The sequence below is a fragment of the Carettochelys insculpta genome, chromosome 2 (genome assembly GCF_033958435.1).
Source record: "Carettochelys insculpta isolate YL-2023 chromosome 2, ASM3395843v1, whole genome shotgun sequence".
Taxonomy (NCBI): domain Eukaryota; kingdom Metazoa; phylum Chordata; order Testudines; family Carettochelyidae; genus Carettochelys; species Carettochelys insculpta.
In genome coordinates this window covers 33271949-33298494 of record NC_134138.1, presented here as the reverse complement: position 1 = coordinate 33298494, position 26546 = coordinate 33271949, and the positions used below count along the sequence as shown (strand labels likewise).

General features: G+C 38.9%; 1 protein-coding gene across 3 annotated transcripts in view; it reads right to left on the bottom strand.

Annotated features, from left to right (window-relative positions):
- CSMD3 (CUB and Sushi multiple domains 3) overlaps window positions 1-26546 on the bottom strand; it is a 1166921-nt gene that overhangs the window by 722380 nt on the left and 417995 nt on the right. The window contains exon 7 of one of the 3 annotated variants that reach the window (XM_074985642.1): window positions 1683-1994. The exons of the other annotated variants lie outside the window; for them this stretch is intronic. Coding sequence (XP_074841743.1) covers window positions 1683-1994 — 312 coding nt within the window. The remainder of the gene's footprint in view (window positions 1-1682; window positions 1995-26546) is intronic. 3 annotated transcript variants of the gene reach the window in all.

Sequence of the window (26546 nt, the reverse complement as noted above, 5' to 3'; positions counted from 1 at the left end):
ATGTAAACTTCTGTGCCCACAGAACTAGATTTGGGCGTGGCTTTGTAAGTAACCTTCTAGAGCCGGGACTATCTCCATCTGCTTATTCAATATTAAATGAGAAAGTGACAAATAATAAAGATATCTTGGCCTTTCAGTCCCTCTCTTATCTTTTTAATTGTTTATTCATTCCTATCAGACAATTGAGATTTTTAATATTATGATACAACATGATGTTTTAGATACTCCTTAAGATATACTGGTTGAAAGAACAGTTCAGAGAAGGAAAGACAGTAGTAGGAAAGCAGCAGAAAAGACGTCCTATCTTGTTGGAGAGATCACATACGGCAAATAGAAGTGACTTAATATGTAGGACTGCACCATTATTTTAGAATTATTATGCTTACTAAGTGCTACAGTAAGTGTCATTATACATTATTATAACCAACTGGAACAGCCTGTTCTTATAAGATTGATCATTACTGATTTTCTTTTCTAACCAAAGATACTTGCAAAGAAATTTCAATACAGCTAATATGGACCAAATTTCAAACATTTACACTACAATATATTCATAGATATACCACAGATGTAATGTGGCTATCTATGTTTAATGATTAAATTTATTTTATCATTTCATATGGAAAGTATACCCAATGCTTCTACTCTAGTCTTTTAATTTCTCTGATTCAGAATGCAGAAAATTTTCAGACACTAGAGAGTAGATCTGGCATAAATAGGCTAGAGATCACTGGAAGCAAACCGAACAGTACCAAAATAGACCAGGTAAGCATCTAATTGTCTGTCTGTGATGAGACCACAACAGATTTCTCACGTGAAAATTACTTAACAAAGTAAGAGCTACTGAATCACTCACATACAGTTTATGACATAAAATGTGTTGCCCTTCAGCAAATTTGACGCTCGTGAACCTATGGATTAGCATATAGGAAACATTTCAAAAGTGCAAATAGTGTAACATTTATCTGCTTCTACCATTAACTTTCTTAGTTGCTGATATGAAATAGTAAATTAGATGATGCATGCTCCATATTTGATTTCTATGCAGATTAAAGAATTTGAACAACATATTTTTAAAACCATAAGTTCAGATAGTTACCTTTAAACTAAAATAGACTGTTCTGTTTACATTCTGAAAATCTCTCATTATTACTACACCTCTCTACGGACTAAGTCATTTGGATACAGGAAATGTCAATTCTAATTCCCTATTTGCCCATTCAGTTTCACTTATTAAATTTCATTTGGCAGAGAGTCAACATACTGATGTTCTAAAAAGCCAAACTACTGATTTTTTTTCTTTTTTGGCTAGGTCTGGATATCATCAGATTGTTTTTTTAAACTACAGCTGCATGTCATGTACTTTTTTCCAATGTCATAACTGGGCATGCCTAAATACATATATAGCACTGATGTACATTTCATTTTATGTCCCTTTTCTGTACTTTATTTCATTTCACTTACACTAATGTAAATATGAAGATCAAATAATAAAAATCAGAGTACGAGTAACCATAATTAGACCCTAAAGATCATCTTGCCTTTCTATGACACCAAAACCTTATTTTTCACCATCTGACTCAGTTTCACCTTCTAATTCTATAACTGACCTTTCACAATTTGCTGGTATGAAATACCTGTGTTTGTAACTAAATGGGCACAAATAAAATAACATCCAATACCTCGGTGAGTAACAACTGCAAGTTCTTTAGTTCTTTCTATCTGCTCAGCATTTCTTGGTCCTCTTCTTGCACTTTCTATGTTTGCTTGATGAAGGGAGAGCATTTCCTTGGAAGTGCTGGGTTCCAGAACAGATTTTCTGAGATTCATGGCTTGCATTCGCTGTTCTTCGGAAAGTCTATGGTTGGTGACAGCAGTAACGCTGGATACAGTAACATCAGAAGATGTGCTAGCAACAGTAATAGCACCAGTAGTAGCCGCAATATGCTCCTCTAACTCACCAGTGGAGGCAGTTTTGGTCAAACTGGAAGAACCTGTGGGACACATAGTAGCACTAGATGCTAACTTTTTCTTTAGAACTGTGTTTTTTTCTGAACAATTTATTAGATTAAATTCCCTCCATTTACCATAGTAAAGACAACTGACATGGAGAGATAGGGAGTCCATAGCACTTTATTTTTAAAAATTGCAAGTAATCAGAATATACTTGTGTGTCAATAAACACAGTGTGCTTGTACTGGATATTATAAACCTCATATCTGAATTTAAAACATCTTGCAAAAACTAAAGTACAGTATTTCTTGGGTTACCAACTAGGTTGGAAGAAGCAAGTCATTCATTGTCAGTCTCTGCACACACCTGAAGACATCTTGCCTACAGGAAAAGATTACATTACATACATGAGGTTGGGGGGAGGGCGAGACAACTGAATAATGCAAAGCACCCTAATAAGTGTGCCTTATACTGACTGACAGCAGTACAAGACATCCTATGGACATGATGCTAACTTTCTCATTCTACTCCAACAGCTGAAATAACTTGTGACCCTCTTTAAATGTAGTTTAAAAACAAAATCAAAAAAAGAAAAAAAATAATCCCCCGTCCCCAAGTTCCAGTCTTTCCAGCATTGATTAAGCAAGGACATGAAAGACATTTTACTCCTGACAAGATAAAAGGACAGAAAGGCAGTAGAGTGCATCGGTCTGTCTGTCAGTTCTATGTTTGTTCAAGAACTGTAAGAGCAGCAACCATGACATTTGGTGTGCAGCTTCCTTTTACCTTAACTTTAACCAAGCTCAGGGTTTGGTTGTGCCTGGAAAGTGGGAAATGAATGAATTCCTGGAGAATGGAAAGGGAAGGGCGTTGACAGAAGGGATGACATACTTCGGACTGACCACTGGGGGGCAGTGAGCACAGGGGAAAGTGATACTGCGCAGTTGACCACTGAGACAGCCGCAATAGTATAAACAGTGGCAGTGGGGCTCTCGACGCTGCCTGCCTCCAGATGGGTAAGGTCCCCCCATGCCCCAGAGGGGGAACCCTGCTGCTCCCTCGCAACTTACTCCAGAATTAGACACCCCAACAGGCTGGGTCCAGGAACCTGGCCCAGCCCCTCCCCCCGACCACGCAGGCTCAGGCTGGGGAAAGCTCAGTGCTGAAGCTCAGCTGTGGCCTCTTCCCCTCACCCCCCGCCGAACTCAGACCATGGGTGAGAACAGCATCACGCTCCAGCCCTAGCCGCCACAACCGCCATGCACCTCCCAGAACTGGGGTCTGGCTGGCCCCCTGGCTTACCGTGGGGCTAGGCTGGTTTACCTTGGACCAGTCCCTTGTAAGGAAAGGTGGGGAGACTGGAAGGAGCCGCACAAACCACACCCCCTCAAAGACAGACAGTAGGGGCCAGGAGCCAGAGCCTGACCCAGCCCCCTACCCCAGGGACAGGGAGTGGGGATTGGAAGCCTCAGCTCACTCTGTTCCCCACCACCCTCTGAGGACAGGCAGGGGACAGGACCAGGAAAAAACCAAAACCAAAACCCATCAGTTAAACCTGAGCAAAACTGGGAACACCTGGTAGTGTTTTAATAAAAGAATGAGTCTGCACAGATACATACAAATGGAGCCACACGGAGCCTTTAATAAATGTGGTGCACATACCTTCCATACCATCTCCTCTTCCAGATCCCACCCTCAAGATTACAGCTGCTATACTACATAAAAGAAATCAGCCAACTAATAAGTATTTGCTTGAACAACAGTTGTGGGAAAAAATGATTTAATTAAACCATGTTTAAAGTATCTGACAGAGTCAAGGAGTGCAATAGCTAAACAAAGTTACTTAAAATGGACGTATTTTGTTAGTCGTGCTTTGTCCCTTCCAGTTCCATTCTCACTTGTTGTATCTTGGCACATGTTTGACTACTTTCCCTCTTAGGTAAGGATCAACACTTACTATGTTTCACCAGTTAATGGTAGCACAAGGTGGGGGGGGGCTACCATTAACTGGGGCTGAAGGGCAAAATTGCAGTGGAAATATATAATACTACTAATAATTAAAGCTGGTTTTGTATGTAATGTGCAGCCCTATATTCCAATCTTACGACTGAAGGGAAGCACATTTTTAAAAAAGTGATCTTGACAAGAAACAGAGTGGAATTTGGTTGTACATAGTACCTTTTGTATTCAAAATATATCAAATGTCTTTATAAAGTAATTTAATATGGTCACATTGTATCTAAAAGGAAAAGCATTCATGCATTCAGCAACTTACACAGTTTCTGACATTATAATCACTTTATTTGAAGGGGGAACATTATCAGAAGACTTGGTATTCTGCTTTTTCTTGAAAATGTCACAGGAAGAGGATCTGTTAGTTCCACATGGACAGTAACTTAAAGTACATGGTATGGCTATGCATTATTCTTTCTATGGACAAAAGGGATCTTGAGTTGGTATCTGTTCCGAAGTACAGTCCTTCTGCAAACTGCAAAAGTACTTCCCCTTAAAGTGTTGCAAGACTTTGCCAGCACTAGGGAAAAACACAGATTTATGTGTGGGACCCAGAATGACTTTTTAGCAAAGAGGGAAAAAAACCAATCAACCAGCCAACCAAAACAACAAACAAAAAGACCCACTAACTGAACCACGACGACAACAATATAAATAAAAATAAGTAACTAGCTATAGCATTTACAATTTATTCCTGAAAAAAGCAGCTAGCTGGAGCCACCGTTATGAAAAATTTAAAAAAAATTGCGCTTGTCATGTTTCATGGTGTGATAGGACTTAAATTGATTCTGAGGTTAAAACAAACTCCTTTTCCCCCTTGAGGGATGGCGTTGAACACAGTAATGTTGCTTCGTAGAGCAAAAAGACCTTTATATGATTAATTACAAAAGTGGTGCCTGAAGTTTTCAGTCTATGAACATATATATTTTACAACAGGGGTTCTCAACCTGGGGATTATGATCCTGCAGGGGATTGTGAGGTTATTACGTGGGGGTTAGTGAGTTGTGAGTCACCACCCTCAAACCATGCCTTGCCTCCAGAATTTATAATAATGCTAAATATATTGACAAAGGCTTTGTTTAATTTATAAAGGATGGGGGATACCACAATCAGAGGGCTGCTGTGCAAAAAGGGGCACAAATACAAAAGTTTGAGAACCACTGATTTACACGATGCTGGTACTTGTGGAGAAAGAGGCAGTTTCTGAGACTACCAATATCTAATTTAAAATCAAAATATATTAAGGATTTGAGGCATGTGCTAGTTTTTATAATGCAAGACATGTCTTTTTTAAATGTTACAACTTATTGAACACCCTACATAAAAACAGGCAGTGAGCAAAATACCACTTATTAAAAACTCCAAATGGTTTGCGCACTGAAAACTGTAGCTACTTACTTAAAAAAATTACCTTTAACAATATCCTTTGACATGTTGTTCTGTCACATCAATTTATGCTACAAAAATGGACCCATCCAGAAGATGAGCAAAAAAGCTAAATGGAATATGGCCTGAATTATTGTAGAAGGTGTCAAGATGGAACCAGAGTTCTGTTTATGCTGCTGTAGGTGAAAAATTTAAGTTACAACTGAGAATTTATAATGCACGTTGAACCTCTCTAATCTGGAACTCTCTCGTCATAATCTGGCATGATTTTAGTTAGCCGGACAATCACTTATTACGTTTGTGGCCATAAAGTTTGTTTACAGCCACCAGTCCTGCTTCCCAGTATTCTGTGCTGTTACTTAGCTGTAATTTACCCCTAATTGTCTTCTAACAGCCCAGTAAGCAATGGAAGTGTTGGCAATGTGCTGGAAAATATTGACCTCCTATGGTGCAGCAAATTCTCTCAATCAGGTCCTGAGGGTGGTGGACGAGAGACTTCTAGTCTGTATATGAGTAATCCAGAGGCATTAAAATCACTGATAAGGGAGAGTGAGGTCTCTACTCTACAGCCTTGTCTGAAAGTCACTAGCTTTTACCTCATGCAACAGAGCAAGTGGTTTTAGCCCCTACGGTTGCAGGTTCATTCCCTCTTGCCAATGAACCAGGTCCATTGGCCTTACATACGAATGGTTCTCAAAGCAGTATTTACTTGTAATCTGAAAAAATTACAAACCTTGGTGTGATAAAATTCCTAAAAGTTGGTTGTACAAATCAGGGCTAATTGAGAAGGTATATGGGCATAAAATACACTAGGGATTGGAACTGAACTTTGCTTCAGATATTTTCATAACTGAAGTAGGACACTTTACCTGCTCTAAACAGAATATTCAGATTTCTTTTTTCTCTCAGTAGTTTACCTCATAGCTTCTTGTCATATGTATCAGTCCTTCCCACCTCTCTTCTTTCCCACTCCTTTTCCAGGCTTTGATAGCTAATAGGTCATGCTACTACCCAGTGACAGCCAAAGAGAGGCATTTGGCAAATGGTTAATATTTTTTACATGAATATGACAGAAAACAACATGGCTGCACCTACACTAGCAAGTTCTTCTGAAAGATTTTCAAAAGAAGGGGGCTCTTTCGAAAGATCCCACAGAGCATCTACACACAAAAAGTGTTCTTTCAAAAGTAAATTGAAAGTATGCGGCACTTCTTTTGAAATTTCTCTTCCTTTCCTGTTTCAGGAAGAATGCCTTCTTTCGAAAGTTTCTATTGAAAGAAAATGAATGTAGATGCTCCACCAGGCCCTTCTTTTCAGCAGTCTTCAAGGGGTCTGACGTTTCGATCTCTAGCCCGTTCTTTCGAAAAAGCGGGTGCTGTGTGGACACTCCCTTTCGAAAGAGCAGATGACTCTTTTGATCTGCTTTTTTGTGTGTGGACACACTCTTTCAAAAGAAGTTCTTTCAGAAGATCTCTGTAGTGTAGACATAGCACATATGTTTAGGATTTTTTAAAATTTTGATAAATATTTTCAATTTTCAGAACAAAATACATTTTTGAAAGAAAATATTAAAACATTAAGGCCGTGTCTACACTATCCCCCTCCTTTCGGGATGGACATGGTAATTAGGGATTGCAGCAGATGCTAATGAGGCACTGACATGAATATTCAGAACCTCATTAGTCCCATGGTAGCTGCACACAACTCTAAAGTGCTGCTTTCAAAACACACACTGCCAGTGTAGATGTGGGACTTTCGAAATGACCCCCTGGACTTTGAAAGCCTCTTTTTCCAAAACCAAATGGGTTGGAACAGAATTCATCTTGGAAAGCCAATAGTGACAATGACCATAATATAATGTAATTATGATATCCTCTCAGAGGGTACTCCTACCAAGAGGCAAAACTTAGTATTTATATCAGGTTGGTGTCTGTGCCATATTTCAGGATAATCGGTGTCAGATTTTTAAAAGCATGTATTATTAATGTCTGTATGACTCAAGTGAGTTCAGATGCGGCTAGATTTAGTATGTGCACAGTAAGAGAAAGTTTCTGCTCCAAAATGCTTACCCTTATATAAGTGACTGATAACCTTGACAGATTAAACTGCAATAAATGGTTTTTTTTCATCAGCATTATGAATAATGTAAACTCAAGAAAGCTGAACCACTACAAAAGGATGCAGTTTATCATTATAAGCAGCTACTATACTGCAATATCAGAGGATAGTCCATTTTTTAAAGGGGCGAATGGTGATGATTCTAACAGTTGTAAATTCATGATGTTTATTGAAATACTGAGAAAAAGTATTGAAGAAAATCAGTGCAGATATATTAATTTAGCTGATTCATACCTGTTGTGATAATCTGGGGTTACAATAAGGCTGGAAAAATACTGGGGATTTCCTCATTGTGAGATTGTCTCAAGATGGTGCATAGCTAGTGCTCCAATATCAAATATCACCCATCCTGCAGAGCTCAGAACAGAATACATGTTTGGAAAAGGAGCATTCCAGTTCTTCTTGGATTGTATAGGGTTCTCCAGAGGCTACAGTTAGCTGAAATACTTTACAGCAGCCATGTCAGGGCAAACTCAGACCTGCGCTCATAATTAATGAGCTGAAGCTGATACCTCTGTGATCACTCACCTCCCCCTAAACTGTTCTCGGTGAGCAATGGACACAGCTGAATCTAGCCCAAAGTTTTAATGCACCTAGATGATGACAGTGACAGAAACTACCAACATGACAAAGCATGGTAACATATTCTGATGCAACACCTTAAAACACTCAGCAAAATTGAGTATAAAGGAAAACAGTGGATAAAAGTTCTTTAGGATCTCAAACCACTTCTGATAAAGTCCCTTACAAGTGGTTATTAAAGAACATTTGTAACCTCAGAATGAGATAAAGAGGTAGGTATCAGAGGGGTAGCTGTGTTAGTCTGTACCTCCAAAAACAACAAGAAGTCCTGTGGCACCTTATAGACTAACAGATATTTCAGAGCATAAACTGTCATGGGCAAAGATGATGAGGGTCTTTGCTCACAAAATCTTATGCTCCAAAATACCTGTTAGTCTACAAGGTGCCACAGGACTTCTTGTTGTACAAAGAGGTAAAAATATCCTACATTATGGACTGGTAAACTATAAAGAATCAGAATGAATGGCCAGGCGTCATCACCAAATGAAGTTAAACAGTGTTCTTATGAGATCAGTGCTAGCATGGGTCTTGTTCTATAGATTTATTAAAAACCTAGAAGACAGAGGGGTAGCTGAGTTAGTCTGTATCTTCAGAAACAACAGGAAGTCCCATGGCACCTTATAGACTAACAGATATTTTGGAGCATAAGATTTTGTGGGCAGACAAAGCAGGTCTTTGTCCACAAAAGCTTATCCTCCAAAATATCTCCGAGTCTAGAAGATGCCACAGGACTTCTTGTTGTTTTTAAGAGTTATTTGGAAAAACTTTCTGACAACACAGGGCTAGGTCCACACAACAGTGATCTTTCGAAAGATGATCTTCCAGAAGACCTTCCTTTGAAAGTGTGAATCTACACACAAAAAAGCCAGATCAAAAGAACAATCTGTTCTTTCAAAAGAGAGGGTCCACACACACCCTGCTCTTTCAAAATAATGGGTCAGGGATTGAAAAGTCTGGTGCCATGAGGACTATTCTTTCGGCAAAAGGGCCTGTGGAGCATCTACATATGATTTTTTTCCAAAAGAATCTTTAGGAAAAAGGTGCTCTTCCTGATCCGGGAGTGGAAGATGGCTTCCAGAAGAGCTGTGTTCTTTTGATTTTTGATTGAAAGAGCGTATTTTGTGGTAGATCGTCTGTGGGATCTTTTGGAAGAGCCCCTTCTTTTGAAAATTCTTTTAGAAGAACGTGATAGTGTAAATTCAGCCAAGTTGCTTAGGTAGTCGGGGACAGTAGAGAAGATTATGAGAAAGTTCAGAGGACCAAACAAAAAGTTAGCTAATTGGGTAGTGTGATACTAAATAAAGATCAACAGAGATAAATTTACTATGGAAGATGTGTTTTCAATTAATTGAATATTGATGGGCTTTGATGTTATAGTAAAGCAATCAAGAATACCTGATTTAGGGGATTATGAATTTGCCTTAGTTCACAGAAACAAGCATGGGGAAATATTTCAGTGAGACAGAATAATAGAAAGTAATATAATCCATTTAGTGTGCCTGCTCTTTAATGCCCTACTACTCTTAAAGAGGATATCCTATTCTTAAAATGGGGAATTCTGGGAGATCTGGGAAGAACTCTTAAATGAGTACAAATATTTAACCTGCACTTTCAATACGTGGAATGTCCAAGGGGAGTGGCATGAGTGAAGGTTGTGTGTACTGTGCTCCAGGAATGTCCAAGGCTTTTGCAACAGCCCTGTGGAGCAGTTGCAAATCATGCCAAGTTACAGGAACCAATTTAGATCATTCACTTTTAACAACTTTATTTTAAATAAAAGATAGAAATTGAGATGACTCAAGGAAGAACAATCAAATGAATCACAAGAATGCAGTGTTAAATGATGGGAGGAATAACTTTCTAAATTCCAAGAGAATGAGATTAAGATTTTTCAGTTGAGAGAGGAGAAAGTTAAATAAGACTATTATAAAGGGGCTATAGAATAATCAAATGCCCAGTAAAAAGGGCAAAGGGGCCAAAGGATTTTTCTTCTTTTTATTATAAAAAGAGGGCAATAAATCTAAAATGAGCAATATGAAATGTTTAGGAGAATTTACAGAAGGATTTTTTTAACAAAATATCATCTACTAAGTTTCAGTAGGAAAGATCAAATTATAAAGGTATCAAAACACACAAAACCATCAATTAGGGTCAATAAAAAAATCTCCCAATTGAATTGTACTGCCAATACAAAAGGGCAAAAAGAAAGTGCTGCATGTATTTTTTTAAAAAATTAACCACATTCTGGAGGAGGTGGATCATATGGCAGGTCTGTTTAATGAAACAACCAATTTTAACATAATATTTCAGAATAAAAACAAAAAGTGAATTATAAGTGTGTAATTATTAGTAATCACAGTAAAAACCTAACTGAATTAATTCAATCAAGAAAACAGTACCAGATGATGTATGTGTCCCGACACACTAACCTGATTTTTTACTACGGGCTCACAAACAAACCATAAACCAGCAGCTACTTGCCAAAACTATTTTGCAAATATTTTGCAGTGAAATAAGGCTATCATGATTTAATTTTAGAGCAATTTCCTGCCAGATCTTGTGTATAGTTTCAGTTTTAATGTGTGCAGATTTGCTAAATGAAATGCTACTTGTTTCTCTTTCTCATTAACTTTGAATCCAAGACATAACTCAGAACCTAAAATGAACTGATTATATATACACACACACACACACACACATATATATATATATATATGTATATAAATATATATATTGAGTGTGGCTCCGTACGGCTATTCCTTCCTAGAGGAACTAGAAAACTATATAAATTTCTAGGTTTCTATGAACCATTCCCCACAAAGTTAATGCAAAAACTTTCCATGGGTAATCCAGAATCCTAATAATTTTATCTAACCTAATTTATGCATCACGAGGAAGATTGTGATAAGAATGACCACAGTAATTTTTGTTTGCTCACTTTTACAACACCTGTCTTTCCCCTTCAAGCGTTCTTAGCTCCTGCAAACTCTTTTTCTTAATCCCAGCCTTTCCTAGTCTTTTTATAGAGAAAAAAATACTCTGCGAATTTATATTACTATCAGGTCTGAATGTGACTAATGCTAGGGCAGAATAAAAAGCTCCAATATTCAAATTAATTATATAAAATATTTTCTGTCACCAAAAATGTTATGGAGAGCAATTCAGGAATGCATAGGCATTTTTTTGTTGTTGCTCTTTTTTCTTAAATAATTTACTTACACAATCCCATAATCTTCACATTTGGAGTTATCAAATATAATGAGAGCAAATAATGCACATAATATAAGGTATTTATAAAATTTTGCTTTCAATTATTTGTTCCATTTTCTTGTGGTCTTTTTTGGTCTGCATGAGAATATTGATTAATAAAGGAAAACACTTCATATAACAAAAATGAATATCACTCTATTTCTGTTCAGATCAAATATGATTCATAATCTTACATACCAATTAATTTTTAGAATGGAAAGTCCTGGGTACTTCTATAAAGTTATGTGGAAGAATTTTTGAAAACTATCCTAGAGTGAAATGGAGAGACCTCTCTATGAGACGAATACCATTATGAAGCTATTCAGGGACTATTTTTAAATGTACTTAAGAATGTATGAAAAGGGGTCATTTCTGCAAATGTAATAGATGCCTTCCGCACTGAGTAGGTAACAGGTAGGCTGTTAAAATATAAAGTGGATCTCTTTTGTGCAAAGGCACAATGGTTCTAGCTCAGCAGGGGCTCTTATGCTAGTATGCCCCAGTGAACCATTAGTCAAATAATTTCAAATAACCTATGGACATTTGACTGAGTATACATTCATCCTTAATAGATTTGAAAAGGAGTAACACACGAGGAATCTGTTGGGCTGGATTCTGCATTTTATTGAGAAACCTCTTGAGCTGTGATGAAAAAACACAGGTTGAAATGTGTCCTAATGGTTTTATGTCCAGCGTTTTCAGATGCAATTAGTGATTAAGAGGTAACAATTTTTGGATTCTTAATTGAGGCACCTTAAGAGTCACGTGATTTTCAGTGGGGTGGGGTGCTCAGCACCTTCTGAAAATCAGGTCCCTTTAAGACACTTAGGCCAGGCCTACTCTAGGAAAGTAAGTCAATTTCAGATACACAATTATAATTATGGCAATTGTGTAGCTAGAATCAACTTAACTGAAATTGACTTGCCTGGCTTTCCTCACTGAGGAAGGTCAACAGCAGAGTTTATCTCATCAACCTCCTTTGCTCCTCATGATAGCGAGAAGTACAGGGGTTAACTGCCAACCCTGATAGGTTGATTTCACTTATCCCTATCCAACACACAAAATCGAACCCCGGAAGATCGACTCTGAGCAGGTCGATCTTCTGAGTAATGTAGGTGTGACCTAAGCTGATATGACTGAAATGTAGATGTGACTGAATATTTGAGGCATATATAATCACCCACCATTCACTTTTGAAATTGTTGGCCTGGTGCTGGGAAAAACAAAAACACAAAAACAAATACCGCCCCCTGCCCAACTTGGTAGTACCCTGCTTTGCTTTTTAGATGGACGCACTTAAAAATCTTTGTGCAGAAACTGTATGTAGGATATAGCTCATGTGTTTAATCTCCATTCTTTCTTTTTCTTTAAGAAATAACTTACTTTTCAAGTTGAGCCAGTGCTGTTTATCATGACAGTTATACTCTTGCAAATCAATTCATCAATTCAACTGATATTCTAGAGGAACTGAAAATGGATGGCAAAAAGCCTTTGTTATGAGAAATGAGTGAAGAGTCATTACTGATGCATACTAGCTATCTGAGGATAACACAGTCCCTTTCTAAAATAAGTGTTTAATTCACATATTTGTAGGCAACTGTATTTGGAAAGGGTACTGTAATGAATACATCTTAAATAACTTGTATTTAGCATTTTCTAAGACCACATGCTCTTTGTTGCCTGAAAATCCTGAGATTTCATGAGCACAGATTCCATTCCTTGCTGCAGAATTGTTCTCTAGAATATCAGCTTTCATTAACAAAAATAGGTATTTTTTGCCATATGGTCACAATAGTACACCTTGAAACATGAGCACACAACATGAAACGATAATGTATAGAAGTGCAAGCTGCCTGTGTTATATCAATCACACATTACAAACCATGGTCTAAATAATCAATTAATTTTGTATTGGTGAGTATTCAGTCTTTTATTTTTGGTAGTGAACAGGTGAGAGACATTTCATGGCAATAAAGTAAATTAACAGTATAATGGCATTTAAAATGTTGCTATGAAATTTGGTCCTATTATTGCTAAATCAAATGGGTTCTCTTCTAAAGAGATCAATCAGTTATATGTCACAAGCATACGAATTGATAGACCAGGGAGTAGCTATGATATAGAAAGTCTCAGAGAGGTAGCTGTGATATTTTCCCAGCTTTGACATTCACAGTGATGGCAGGCATCTCACGTAATAGGCACTTGCAGAGGTTTTTTTTCCTCTCTCTTCCCTGCCCCTGCCCTTCCTTCCTCTCTATCTAGCTGATTCATCAGGTCTTTTTCTTTCATTTTTTTCATCAGTTCTTCATATCTCGGTTTGGAATTGTCCATGCAATTATACACTCCGGGAAAATATGAACAGAAGAATATATCAATGCTGAATTTAGACTTGCCTCTAAATCACAAAATCTTAGTCCTTAGAGATTTTGATTACATAATATTAATAAAGATCAAAGGAAATTTACTGTAACAGCAAGGCTAGTTGCAATTAATTCGGCCAAATTGGCAGATGTCTAGAGAAATTTAAGTTGTTTACTTGATTGGTCTTAGTTATCAAGATAATTTAGAAAAAAATCAGTTCCAGTGTAATGAAAGAGAAAAAATAGCATAAAATCATTATATAGTCTCTTGTTGCTCTTAGACACCTTAGTGTGTCTACAGTATTATTGCTCAGATTTATTCCCTAGAAATCCAGGCATCAACTGCACTGCTGGACATGAGGGAAGGTGTACCACCTCTGGAGAATTACTTCTTCTCATCTCAGGATATCACTTAGAAAAAAATGGGGAAAGGGCAAGCTGAGAAATTAACTGAAATCAAAGAACAGTCTGCTTCATAGTTAATAAAACCTTAATGTAAATTTGCTGTTTTCTGGTGCCAGAATTTGAGACAGGAATAGTTACTGGAGGCTAGAAAAGCATTCCAGAAATACAGGACCTTTGCTGGATCCCCTGGGATCAAAATATCAGTAATAGCTGTGGTTTGAGTGCCTGATTAATCTTTTCCACAATGGAAGAGGAATCTTTAGTGATTTTCTATTAATGCTGCATCTGACTGTATGATCTGGGATATTCAAATCCTCTCTATTACCAATATTTTGCATTTTGTAGTTTATTGTTGTATTTACTTGCATGAAAAAGCTATTTATCTGACTTTTCCATTAAAACTTTCCATATTTTTAATAATCTTGTGGTGGAAAAAAAGTAAACCTTGAAATTAAGAAAATAAATTAATACTGTTAAATCTGTGTATTTTAAAATGTCATACCGTATTCTTTCCACTCTTCTTCTGTTTTGGGAATTTAAAGAGTCAAGGCCTTTTCCTCCACTGATAAACTGGGGAGGGTCCATTTGAGTACTTCCAACAATGCTGTTGTTGTTGCCTTCTACTACTTTTACTAGGAATATATCATTTATAGCATGGATAAAATACTGTATGTATTGTTTGTATGTCAACAGTACAAGGTGAACATTTTCAGAGGGATTCAACATTTATTCTAAGTATGGGAAACTGAAGTGGTATCCAGGTTATTAGTGTGCAGTAATCTTCAGGAAATGGTCACTTATTAGTGGCAAATTGGGAACCACTGAATTTATTCTGCCAGACAATTACTCTTATTAGTTCTCTTACAAACTCAGAAATAAGGGAGGTGTTTACCACTGTGCAGACAGCCTACACTTGGGCTGACATTTCAATGCCAATTAAGTCCTCAAAATAGGCTTCAAATGGTGTATAGGCCTTATGTTAGCCCTCGATACTTCTGGGAATTTTATCCTGTCTTCTGTTTCGATTCTGTAGGAAGTCAATAATCCATGGAATATTTTGCTCTTATTAGTCAGAAATGAGTGATCAAATGTGTAGGTGGAACTGAATTCATTTCTGAAAGCACAAATTCATCTAAAATTCTAAATATTTATCATCTATGATTAAATATCTTTACTGTAGATATGTCACAGCTCTTGAATCACAGCTTACAAGGAGATAGGATTTAAATGTACAATTTTAGTGTGACAGCAACAAAGGGTCCTGTGGCACCTTATAGACTAACAGAAAAGTTTTGAGCATGAGCTTTCATGAGCACAGACTCACTTCATCAGATGCTGGTCTTGGAAATCTTGGAATGATGGCATGGCCATTTTGAAGTTTTTGGCTAGTGAAGACACGGCCTAAATGTTATACTGCATATAATATAATATAGTTACATCCTGGTCAAAATATTCCATTAGAATACAACTTGAGCTTCCAATTCTGGAAATGCTTACTGCGAGGAATAGAACTAATAGACCTAGGCAGGTAATTGATTTGTTGTTATTTGCTGCCAAATCTGAAAATCTGGAGTAAAATTTAGCATTTTTTTTTTTTTAAGATTTCAAGCTTTTGTATAAAAAAATTTTTGGAAATGAAGGACTGGGCTCTCAAGCTTGACTCAGTCTACTATTATGCACCATGACCAGAAATTCCCATGCTGCACAGTGTTTTCTGTCTAAGGCTAATTTTGCCAACAAAACCCCAGACCATGTGCAACCCATGCACCTAATAGGGAGCTATCTTTTTAAGAGACCCCCCTGTGGCAGGGCAGTAAGAGTGAGTTCAGTGTTACTGTTGCTGGGCAGATTTACCACTCCATGTAGAAGTTTGTGGAATCGAGTCCAGTAGTTTGGGGTCAGATTTCATGAGTAAGCAGGCAGGGCAGATGATTCTTTAAGCCTGTGTGAGCTGGAATAAGATGAGCCAGGCAGAGAGCACACTCTTGTTCCTTACTCTGCAACACATTGCAGCAGGTTGTTAACCCTCTACTGGGGATCATGGGCAATGCTACTTAGAGCAAGGAGAACTTGGTAAGGAAAATACCTTCTTTTGTGTTAATTGTCTGCTTTAAATGCTGTTTTGATTTTAGCCAAACTGTTTTAACTACTTTTCTTCAGCTTCTCTATACAGTAATAGGGAGAGAGTCCTTACTACTTTGTTATTCTCAGGTTTCTTTTTTTTTTTTTTTAATTTTCTTGTAATAGGGTTTCTTTAAGCCAGTTCACTTGTGAGTTAACTGACAACAGTAAGGTCGAAAAGTACATGAATCCAGAGTACGCGACCCTGCTCTTACGTGGCTGATCCCCCCGATTCATACTTACGTTCATGATTCATACTTACGCACTCTGCATGGGGCGAGAAGCAAGTGTACAGTACTCACCCCCAACATCTCTCACTAGCATTACTTGGAAAGTGAGTCTGCCCACACAGCATCTTTCTTCTCACATAAGAAAAGCAAGACTACCACCACCCAGCATCTTTCAACCCACATAAGAAACAAGTCCACACAACTGACATGTTTTGTATGTATTTATCATCTCATATGTAATAAAATATATATTTTTTGTCATCTAAACACTTTATTTGTTTAGATGGTTCATCGTGTTGGGATTATTGTTGAAAGGGCTGCCTAAATAAATTACATAAGACTCTCACATGCTAGTGCGTGAGCTTACGGACTCTCGGACTATGCATCTTGCTTCTCTCTCATGCTCTCATTCTGTTAATGTCTTCTTCTTATGCTCGTGTAAAGTTTTTCTTTATCAGTGAATTTTACCACAATCATGGGCCTTAAGAGGAAAATTAGTAGTGGAGCTAGTCATGTTGAAAGTGAGAAGAGGAAAGTTCATACTGTGAGAACTGTTGAAGAAAAAGTCAAGATTTTGGACTCTTTAAGAAGTGGCACATCAAACTCTGAGGTTGCGTGGCAGTTCAACATGAATGACTCTTCCGTGCGTTGTATTAAAATTCATGAAAGGGAAATATGCAATGCAGTGGAAGACAGTGCACCAGCAACAGCCGAATTGATCCAACATGCACACAATCCAATTCTTATTAAGACTGAGAAGGCCTTAAATTTATGGCTAGAAGACATGAATAAAAAGCGTGTGCCATCTGATGGAAGGGTGTTACAGGAACAAGCTCTCTCTTTGTATGAGCACTTCAAGAAATCCATGGGTGATGAAGGATCTACCACATTTATGAAAACATTTCAGCAAGTAAAGGGTGGCTGGCAAGATTCAAAACCCCATACTTGCTGCACAGAATACAGTTAACAGGGGAATCAGCATCTGCCAACCATGCTGCAGCCAAAAAATGCCCAGCAGAACTAAAGAAGTTGATCCAGGAGAAGGGATATCATCATCATCATCATCATCAATAACCATGGGCTCAGCACCCATTGGTGTCTGATGCCTCTCTTGCTATTTCCTTCCATCTTTTCCTGACCAGTGCAGAGTAGCTTAGTTTCTGTAGACTAGCTCCGCACCAATCTACTATATCTTCTACCCATTCTCTGTGGGGTCTACCTCTCCTATTGAAACCGTCCATTATGCCGAATACTAGGGTCTTGATTTTTCATTTGTTGTTCATTCTGCAAATATGTCCAAATAGTTATAGCTTCCATTTTATAACCTTCTGCAGCAGGTTCTCTTTCGGCTGTATCTTCCTATATTATTCCTCACTGGTGACTTTCTGCATCCATCCTATTCTCAGAATCTTTCGATAACAACTCCTTTCTAACACCAATATTCTTCTTTTTTAATCTGTTATCACCCATGTCTCACATCCATACAACATGCTGCTGAATACACATTTTCGAGATGCTCAGCTTCATTCTTAAGCTAATTGCTTTGCTTTTCCAGATCTTATCCATGGCCTTCAAACTTGCTCTTGCTTTTGCTATTCTAGTCACTATTTCCTTCTTACAGTCTACATCGTATGTTATGTTGCTCTCCAGATATGTGATCTTCTCTACATTTTCTAGTTCAATACCATCAACACTGATCTTCCTTCCTATTTCCTTATCTCCAAATACCATAGTTTTTGTTTTATTGATGTTCTTAATCAGTCCATACCGCTTCCCTTCTTCCTTTAACACCTGCACCATTTTCGCTAGCTTCTCCTCATCTTCCTCAGTGATAACTATATCATCTGTGAACCTCAAGTTGTTAATTCTTTTCCCATGCACAGATATCCCTTCTACGTCTTTCTTGATCTTGTCCATCACTTTCTCCAGATGTGCGATGAAGATACTTGGCAATATTGGATCTCCTTGTTTCGTATCTCTACTTGTTTTAAAACAACTTCCCAACTCCCCACATGTTCTCACTGCTGCCTTATAGGCCAGAACAAGTGCTTAATGCAGACAAGACCAGCCTTTTCTGGAAGAAAATGCCCAGTAGAACCTACACCTCAAAGGCTGAGAAGCAGGCACCTGGGTTTAAGATAGCAAAGGACAGAGTTATGCTCCTATTTTGCAGCAATGCTGCTGGGCATATGATCAAGCCTGGGCTGTGGTATCACTCTGTGAACCCCAGACTATTGAAAGGAAAGAATAAAAACCTCCTCCCTGTGTTTTGGCAGTTCAATTAGAAGGCATGGGTAATGGCACAGATATTTTTGGACTGATTCCACAAGTGTTTTGTCCCTGAAGTAGAAAAATATCTGGCTGTGAAGGGAATGGAATTCAAGGTGCTGCTCATCATAGATAATGCTCCTGGGCATCCCAAGTCTCTACAATTTGCACAATTCCTTCCTTCCAATATGACCTCCCTTATCCAGCCACTTGATCAAAGTGTGATACGCACATTCAAGGCTATCTACACTCACCTCACTTTCACATGCATCCGAACTGCTACGGACCTCGATCCCGAGCTTGATGTAAGCCATTGTTGGAAGGAATACAGCATCTGGGACTGCATTACACATGTCAAGGAGGTGCTGGAGGAACTTAAACTTGAAACCGTGAATGCATGCTGGAAGAATATTTGGGAGGAAGCTGTGAATAACTTCACAGGCTTCCCCAAGGTAGATGACGAAGTCAAGAGGATTGTTAATGTTGCTTGTCAGGTAGACGGCAAAGGATTCAATGACATGGCAGAGGACAGTATAGAAGAATTACTGAATGGTGATGGGGATGAGCTAACAGAAGAAAACCTAGAAGAACTTGTGAAGAGTGTGGAGGAGGAAAAATTAGAAGAGGAAGAAGAGATCAAGCAGGCATCATGGGACCTCCATAAGTTCAGCGAAGTCTTTCAACTCCTTAAACAGCTAACTGACAAGGTGCAGGAGTATGGTCCTTCGATGGAAAGGAGTTTAAGGATCACTCAGGAAGTGAACAGATGTTTCTTCCTGTTAAGGGAGATATTCATGGACCTCCAGGCCAAGAAGAAGCAACTTCCTATCACCATGTTTTTCAGGGAAGCACCTCAAAGAACACGATCTCCATCGCCAACCTCTACCATCATGCAGTCCCCCACTGCATTGCTGCAAGGAGCCTCCTTGCACACTCCTGTTTTGTCACCTGCATGAAAAAAGGTGGCAAAATCACTGACCAAAAGGCCTGTCACAACTCAAGCCTTACATCTCCTGCTTCGTCGCCTGTGCTAGTTGAAGCCTCACGGTCTCCTGCCGCCTTGATGTCTGCATCAGCTGTTTGCAAGAGAACTTCACAACCTCTACCTTTTTCTGAAGTGGATCCCAATGACCTTCCATCTGTTGAGGGAGCGGAGGAGGAGGATCAGGAATAAAAAGCCCCCATCATGCTGTATAGTGCACTTCATCATTGTCTTCATCCATCATTGCACTGTACAGCAGGCTACACTGTCATCATCAAATGAAGAGAAATGAACGATCTTGCATTCAGAAAAGCCCCATTTGATTTTTATAATTATGTAAAAATTATAGTGTCCAGGTACAGTATTTTATAACCTTTATACTTTAAGATTTATGTACATTTAGTTTACACAAGTAAAGCTTATATGAACATGTACATGGTTTATAGGCATTTCTGAAGTTTTGCCTTTGTATACAATAGTTTTCTATAGGGAGACCCCAGTTTATGCGGATTCAGGCTTATGTGGGGCTAACAGGAACCAAACCCTCGCGTACTTTGAGACCTTACTGTCGTTTAATCAGTGAGCTGGCTGCCTATCAGTGGTCCACAGCAGAGGAAGAGGCTGCCTGGACTTCAATGGAGGATTCCCTACAAGCAAGTGGAGAGATGGTTCAGACTCAGCATCTGGTGCAGGTTTGATGATCACAGGCACAAACTGAGGCTTTGGTGAACTAAATCTGAGCTTTTGGGACCTCTCAGTCTCTTCTTGCTGTATAGTGTATATATAATATATATATATAGTATATTTCTTCTTGCTGTGTTTGTGTTGACTGAACTGTTCAAATTTTACTTTTAGTTTTCTTTTTACTTACTGTAAATGTGAACATTATCTCTAGGTTATAAAAGAACTATGTTCTGTTGTAACAATTAGATTATTCATTTCTTCATCAGATTTTATACAGTTATTTAATTAAATTCATTTCTTTAGTTTCTTCTGGAACTTGAATGTAGGGAGGCTGACACTGGGCAATCCTTGTGGAAATTCCTTACACACTGAACTCTGGGTATCCAGTGCTGTACAGCGGTAGGAGTGGGTTTTTTTTTTAATGGCACTGGAGAAAGGCAGTGAAGTCTAGCCCACCTAAGGCTACACACACACACAATGCATTTTGTCATCAGTTTATAGACAAAACTCAGCACTTTCACCAGAAGCATTCTGCCTCTCAGCCATGAGACGTAATGCTGCTGTTGTCAGGTTCTTTTGTCAAAAAAGCTGTGTGGATCTGATGGGGGGTGCTTCTCTCCACACATAGAACATCCAGAACAATGGGCAGCTCTGTCTGCTGTGCTTCTGGGTGCCTATTTTGTTGAGAGAGCAGCTGGGTGGGCCAGCCATTCGGTCGACAAAGCGGGGCCCTGTTCTGATTGTCTTTTGTTTGTGGCTGCGCTCTGTCAACAGAAGTTGTGTTGGGAAGTCTCTTCTGAGAGTGACTGCAGAGCGCTGCAGCGTAACTGTAGCCAAAGAGAACAGACCATTTTGTATGGTGAGTGATATAATTCAACTACGGAGCCCAGGTTACACACCAAAATAGTAAAATAAAGCATCGGTACCACATACTGTTGGGGATTTTTATCTCTAGGACATTATCGCCCCTGTGTGTCAGGGGAAACAAGCCTCTCGCTGTGTTAAAATCAATGCAGGTACATGGAAAATCTAGTCTCATAGGCTGCCATTTAGCAGCCCCCCCCGCCCCAACGGTCACTCTGAGTGAGTTGGTTTCCCTGGTAACCTGAACTCATGAATAATTTGTGATGGCAGGTTTGAAATGGAGTCCTCTGATGGGCCAGGTGCTAGGTTTTCTAGCACCTTCGGCCAAGAGGAGGACCTGTTTGAAAACACCTGTGTAGAATTTTGGATATTATAAATAGGTTCCGGATAATCATGAGATCTCTCTATAAATTCTGGGCTGTCAGCTCAGTCTGCAGCCCTTGGGGATTCAGATGAGAACTCTGATACCCAGCAGAGGAGAGCGTTGGCTGCACTGCGGCGTCCGCTGTTCCTTAGGCTAGCTCACCTGAGCGAAGAGCTGAGATCACTGTGTCGAAGACCCCTGGGAAAGAGCTGGGATTTAAGGGGGCTGACTTTGGGCAGAATTCCCGGCAGCCCCCACCGCCAGCCACTTGGGCCGGGAGTAGCGCCCCAGCCCAGATCCCCTTTTCCTTTCCCTTTTCCCCAACCTAATAATCACACTTTTTCCTTTGCGGAAAAATAAAGTTGTGTATACAGGAGAACTTCATGGATTATAAGTCAATAATTGTAAGTGTTAAGTCTAGTTAAATTAGCAGTAGTAACATAGATTAGTTCATGTTTGTTTTCTATTGTTTTTTTATTAATTAATCATTGATTAGTTTTACCTTTTACTCTGTGCCTGAGCCTCGCTGTCTGTCCTGACCACTACCTGCTAGGGGCATAGGGCGAGACCCTAAGTGCGCTTGCATTGCCCAGTAGTGACTGCATTCTTCTCCTGTTTGGGTGGGTTGGTTGGATTCCCCCCAGGAACCATGGGTCCTGGCGGCCGGCTCGCCCGCACTAATTCGGTCACCTAAGCGGGGAGAAACCACCGGATGCTGACACATACAACTTCTATGAGGAGCAAGTACAACATATCTGCAAATCAATATTTTGATTTTCTGAAAAAAAATCAGTATCAGGATTCTCACCAAAAAGAAAACCTCCTGGATCCCATTTTCCAACATTTAATATAATGATTCAGAAGAAAGTGGAAACTATGTTGGTAATATCTAAAATGGAATTAAAACAAAATGACTGATTAATGAACTTTAATTTATTCCAGTATCAGCAATCTTGTGAATGAGACCAGAAATTTGGAAAATGTATCCCAAGTCCAGAATTTTTTATAAATATATATCTATTCAAAACAGAGACAAATGCTGCAAATGTTGGGAGTTTCCTAGCTCATAGCAATATTGCCTAGACCTATTCCAAAGAAGTCTGAGCAACATGTACCCTGTTCCAAGGGGGAAAAAATCTATCTTCTGTTTCTGATTTCTTCATTTCGATCTCTCTACAAAACTAGAGATCTATCAGGATCCAAGAAGTTTATTCTCAGTTAAAAAGAAAAAGAAAAAAGACAGTAGATGAATCAAAACAAGGGGTGCAAGTGCCTGGTTGGAAGAATATTTAAGCCCTTAGGAAAGCTTCTGTCAGTGTGTTGTGAAATATAATATGCCATTTAAAAAAAACACCCACAAAAACCCCTTTGGTCTAAAATAGCCTTTAACAAGCATCTTTCAGGAGCTTTACAAACTAGCATCCTTTCTAAAAAATACCCACATATAGGTGGATTTTCTTGCAAAATGCCCTTGTTTCAAATAATACATTAACGCTACACTGAGTTAAGATGAAGTTGAAGAGATGAGATGTTCTTGGATCATCGGAGCATATTCAGGTGTTGCCCATGTTCATTCAAGTCTGTGCCTGCCTGTCTGGTATTGCTGCATTTTGATGCAACACATGGTAAGTGTTTCCATTGGTGACAATCCTTGTTAAAAGGAGATAAATGTAAGGTCTTCTCCACTTGGTACTTGATCATCATTTCTGATGCAGAAGTCCAGAGATGCTTTTGGAACTTTAGATCGTGACCTTAATTCAGACATTTATCCCTCCTAATTGATAATATTTTATGCAAAGACAGGCAGCCTAATTCTCATCTTGTGTAAATCATCATAGTTTCACTGAGATCAATTAAGCTCTACTAGTTTTCACCAGATTAAGTTTGTCCCACTGCAGCCATTAACAATGCAGTATGTTGACATCTGTTTCCTGTGTATGAGGTGGTGCTGGGTTATCTCAAACATTACAACAGCAAAAGAGATGTTGTAAGTGTGACACAATGTACTTCAGAGTAACTCACTGTAACCTCCACATTCACACTTTTATGTGGTTATATTTTGGAAAAAGCATACCTTGAGAAGTCTCATGTGAAAGCTCATGGACTAAGGAACATCATTATCTTGTTAACGTGTGTAACATCACTGTATTTCCTGCTACAGAATTTTGCTATGTTTGTGATTGAAACACACTGAGAGTCTGGGGAATGTCAACAAATTAACTCTTTATAAATAACAAAAGAACTATAAACAAAGGCTTTGCATGTCATCCTCACAGATTATTCATGCCTCATGTACACAAAAGGTATGACCCAGAAATTTGCAATTCACCTGAGATACATTCTGAATATCACATACACCACAGGCGCTTTGTCTACATCCCAGTGGGTGAGTTATTCCTGGAAGTGAGGAGGAGAATATAAAATAAGATACAGTGATATCGTCACTGGGCCTTTCTTCCCCATCTCTACACAATAGACAAGACTGCCTGCAAGACAAAGACTGTGGGTGTGGGGAGAGGTCTCACCAGAAGGCTTTCCAGTTAGCATGAACAACTGAAAGTGTTGAGTTGCTTCATAACCTTACTTAGCATGCAATAGCTGAGGAATTTGGTTGCTATTCTATCTTTTATTTCTTTTTTAACCAGATCATTTATGCCTAAACCACATATAATCACTGACAATCCATCTTTCTTAAGTTAACACACTTGTTTCAATGAAGGAGTGGGGAACCTCTGGTGTGACAACCACATGCAATTCATCAGCATTAGCCACTAATAGGTCACTGGACAATTTGCTTACCAGAGTGTCCACAGGGACAGACATTTGTCGTTCTCAATGGGCACAGTTTGCCATTTCTAGACAATGGGAGCTGTAGGAAGCAGCATGATCAGGACACTATTTCCTGCAGGTCTCTTTGGCCAGGAACAGTGAACCAGAGCAACTGGGAGCTGTGGAACTTCATGCCAGCAGATGCCCATGTAAACAAGCCATCTCATGGCCTGTCAGCAGCTAATGCTAACAAACCGCATATGGCCCAAATACCACAGGTTCCCCACTCCTGTTTTAAAAGAATATAGTTGTTTCTGCTGCTTGGGAAACCTCTACTTAGATTAACAAAGGCAGAGTCCATAACCATTAGCCATTGAGGGAATGGCAAACTAATAAATAAACATGCACTGTTGAAGAATGTCTTGAGCAGTGTAAGATGCGTATTTATGAGGTGTAAAGGTTGGAGCGCAATGGATTTGTCAATATCCTCCTTTACGCAGTTCATGAATGGCTGTGAGACCATTCCTGTAACTTTACTGGGTGTGCTTTCACATGGTAATGAGTATGTGAGAGAAAAGTATGAAAGGTCTGCTTTTCACTAACAGAGCAGCGTGAGAGGAATCTTGAGCTAAAGAGTTAAGGGGGCACAGCAGTTTCACAGTCCAGGTTATTCCATGGGCAATGTCACTGTAAGATTCAGAATACTGGAAAGCAAATACAGGCTGAACTCTCTTGTCCGTCAATGTCTGTAATCCAGCATGATTTTAGGTAACCGGATGACCTTTTTATCATGGGGGTGGCCAAGTTTCCCATGGTCCAATAAAGTTTGTTTACAGTCACCAGTCCTGGCTTTCAGTGCTCTGTGCTGTAATTTACCTTTAAATGTCTTCTAAGAGCCTGGTAAGTAGTGGAAGTGTTGGTAATGGGCTAGATGCACACACCTTGTAGAGCTGGAAGGGACCTCTGGAGGTCATTGACTCCAGTCCCCTGCCTGCTTGGCAGGACCAAGCACCATCCCTCACAGATTATTATTTTTTTTTATTTTAGTCTATTTGCCCCAGACCCCTAAATGGCCTCCTCAAGAGCTGAGCCATGAGTTTAGCAAGCCAGTCCTCAAACCACTGAGCTATCCCTTATATTGACTGGCTGTGGTCCAGCAAATTCTCTTGCTTAGCACTAGTCAGGTCCCTAGGGTGCCAGACAAGAGAGGTACAACATGTACAACAGTAGTCAAAAACAAAAGACATATATATGAGTCTGGGCAAACTAACATTCAATATAGATAGTATGAAAATATATGCATTGGAATGCTAGTATGACTAAGCTAGGATGTTTCCTTATAATTGTTCTGACAATCCATTTCTCTTTTAACACTACTGCATGGGAATCTGTTGAGCAGACCGTCTAAAATTATTGAACACATTACATTTCTTAATGGTTCTGTGTTGTGCACATCTGGGGACTCTAATAACAGCATTAAAATCAGTTTCATTTCTAACCTAGGACAATACTTGAACAAAGAATTCCAAAGGAAAAAAGAAGCTAATACTGTAGTCCATTAACATGACAAAACTATTGTGTTTTATCACAAGACAAATGGTTTTCCACATCATGATTCAATTGGAACTGTGCTGACAATGTCATTTCCAGGCAAAGAAGACGGAACCAGAAATCTTGGCTGTCCTTCCAGAAAAGTGTCAAGAGCTTTGAATACCCAAGGCTGCATGCCCCATTCACTCCATTAGTTTTATTTGCCATTCCCCATTCCTGGCTAATTTGTGAAACCACCAAAGAACCTCACTCACATTGCACAAGCAGCAACTGCAGAAATAAAAACAATCAACATAAAAATGTAGTTGAGGGATATGGGAATCAGAGGACAGTAACCTAACCAGATCCAGCTAAAACTGTTCTCAATCATATTCCTATTTTAAACACTACAAACCTCACTCTAATCACTTTCCCAGACAAACCGTTCCCACAAAACCAAGTCCATTTGTGTCTTGTTTTCTCTTTCCAAGACCATCTGTAACTCCCAAATCACTCTTTTGAAGCTAGATCTAGTCAACATTTATTTCTATGGAAGTTTTCCATCAGAAAATAGTGTTGAAACCAAAACTTCACATTAATGTACCAAATTTGATAAAATTTTCAATGGAAGAAAGTCAAAACATTACAGCTATGTCTACACTAGCACC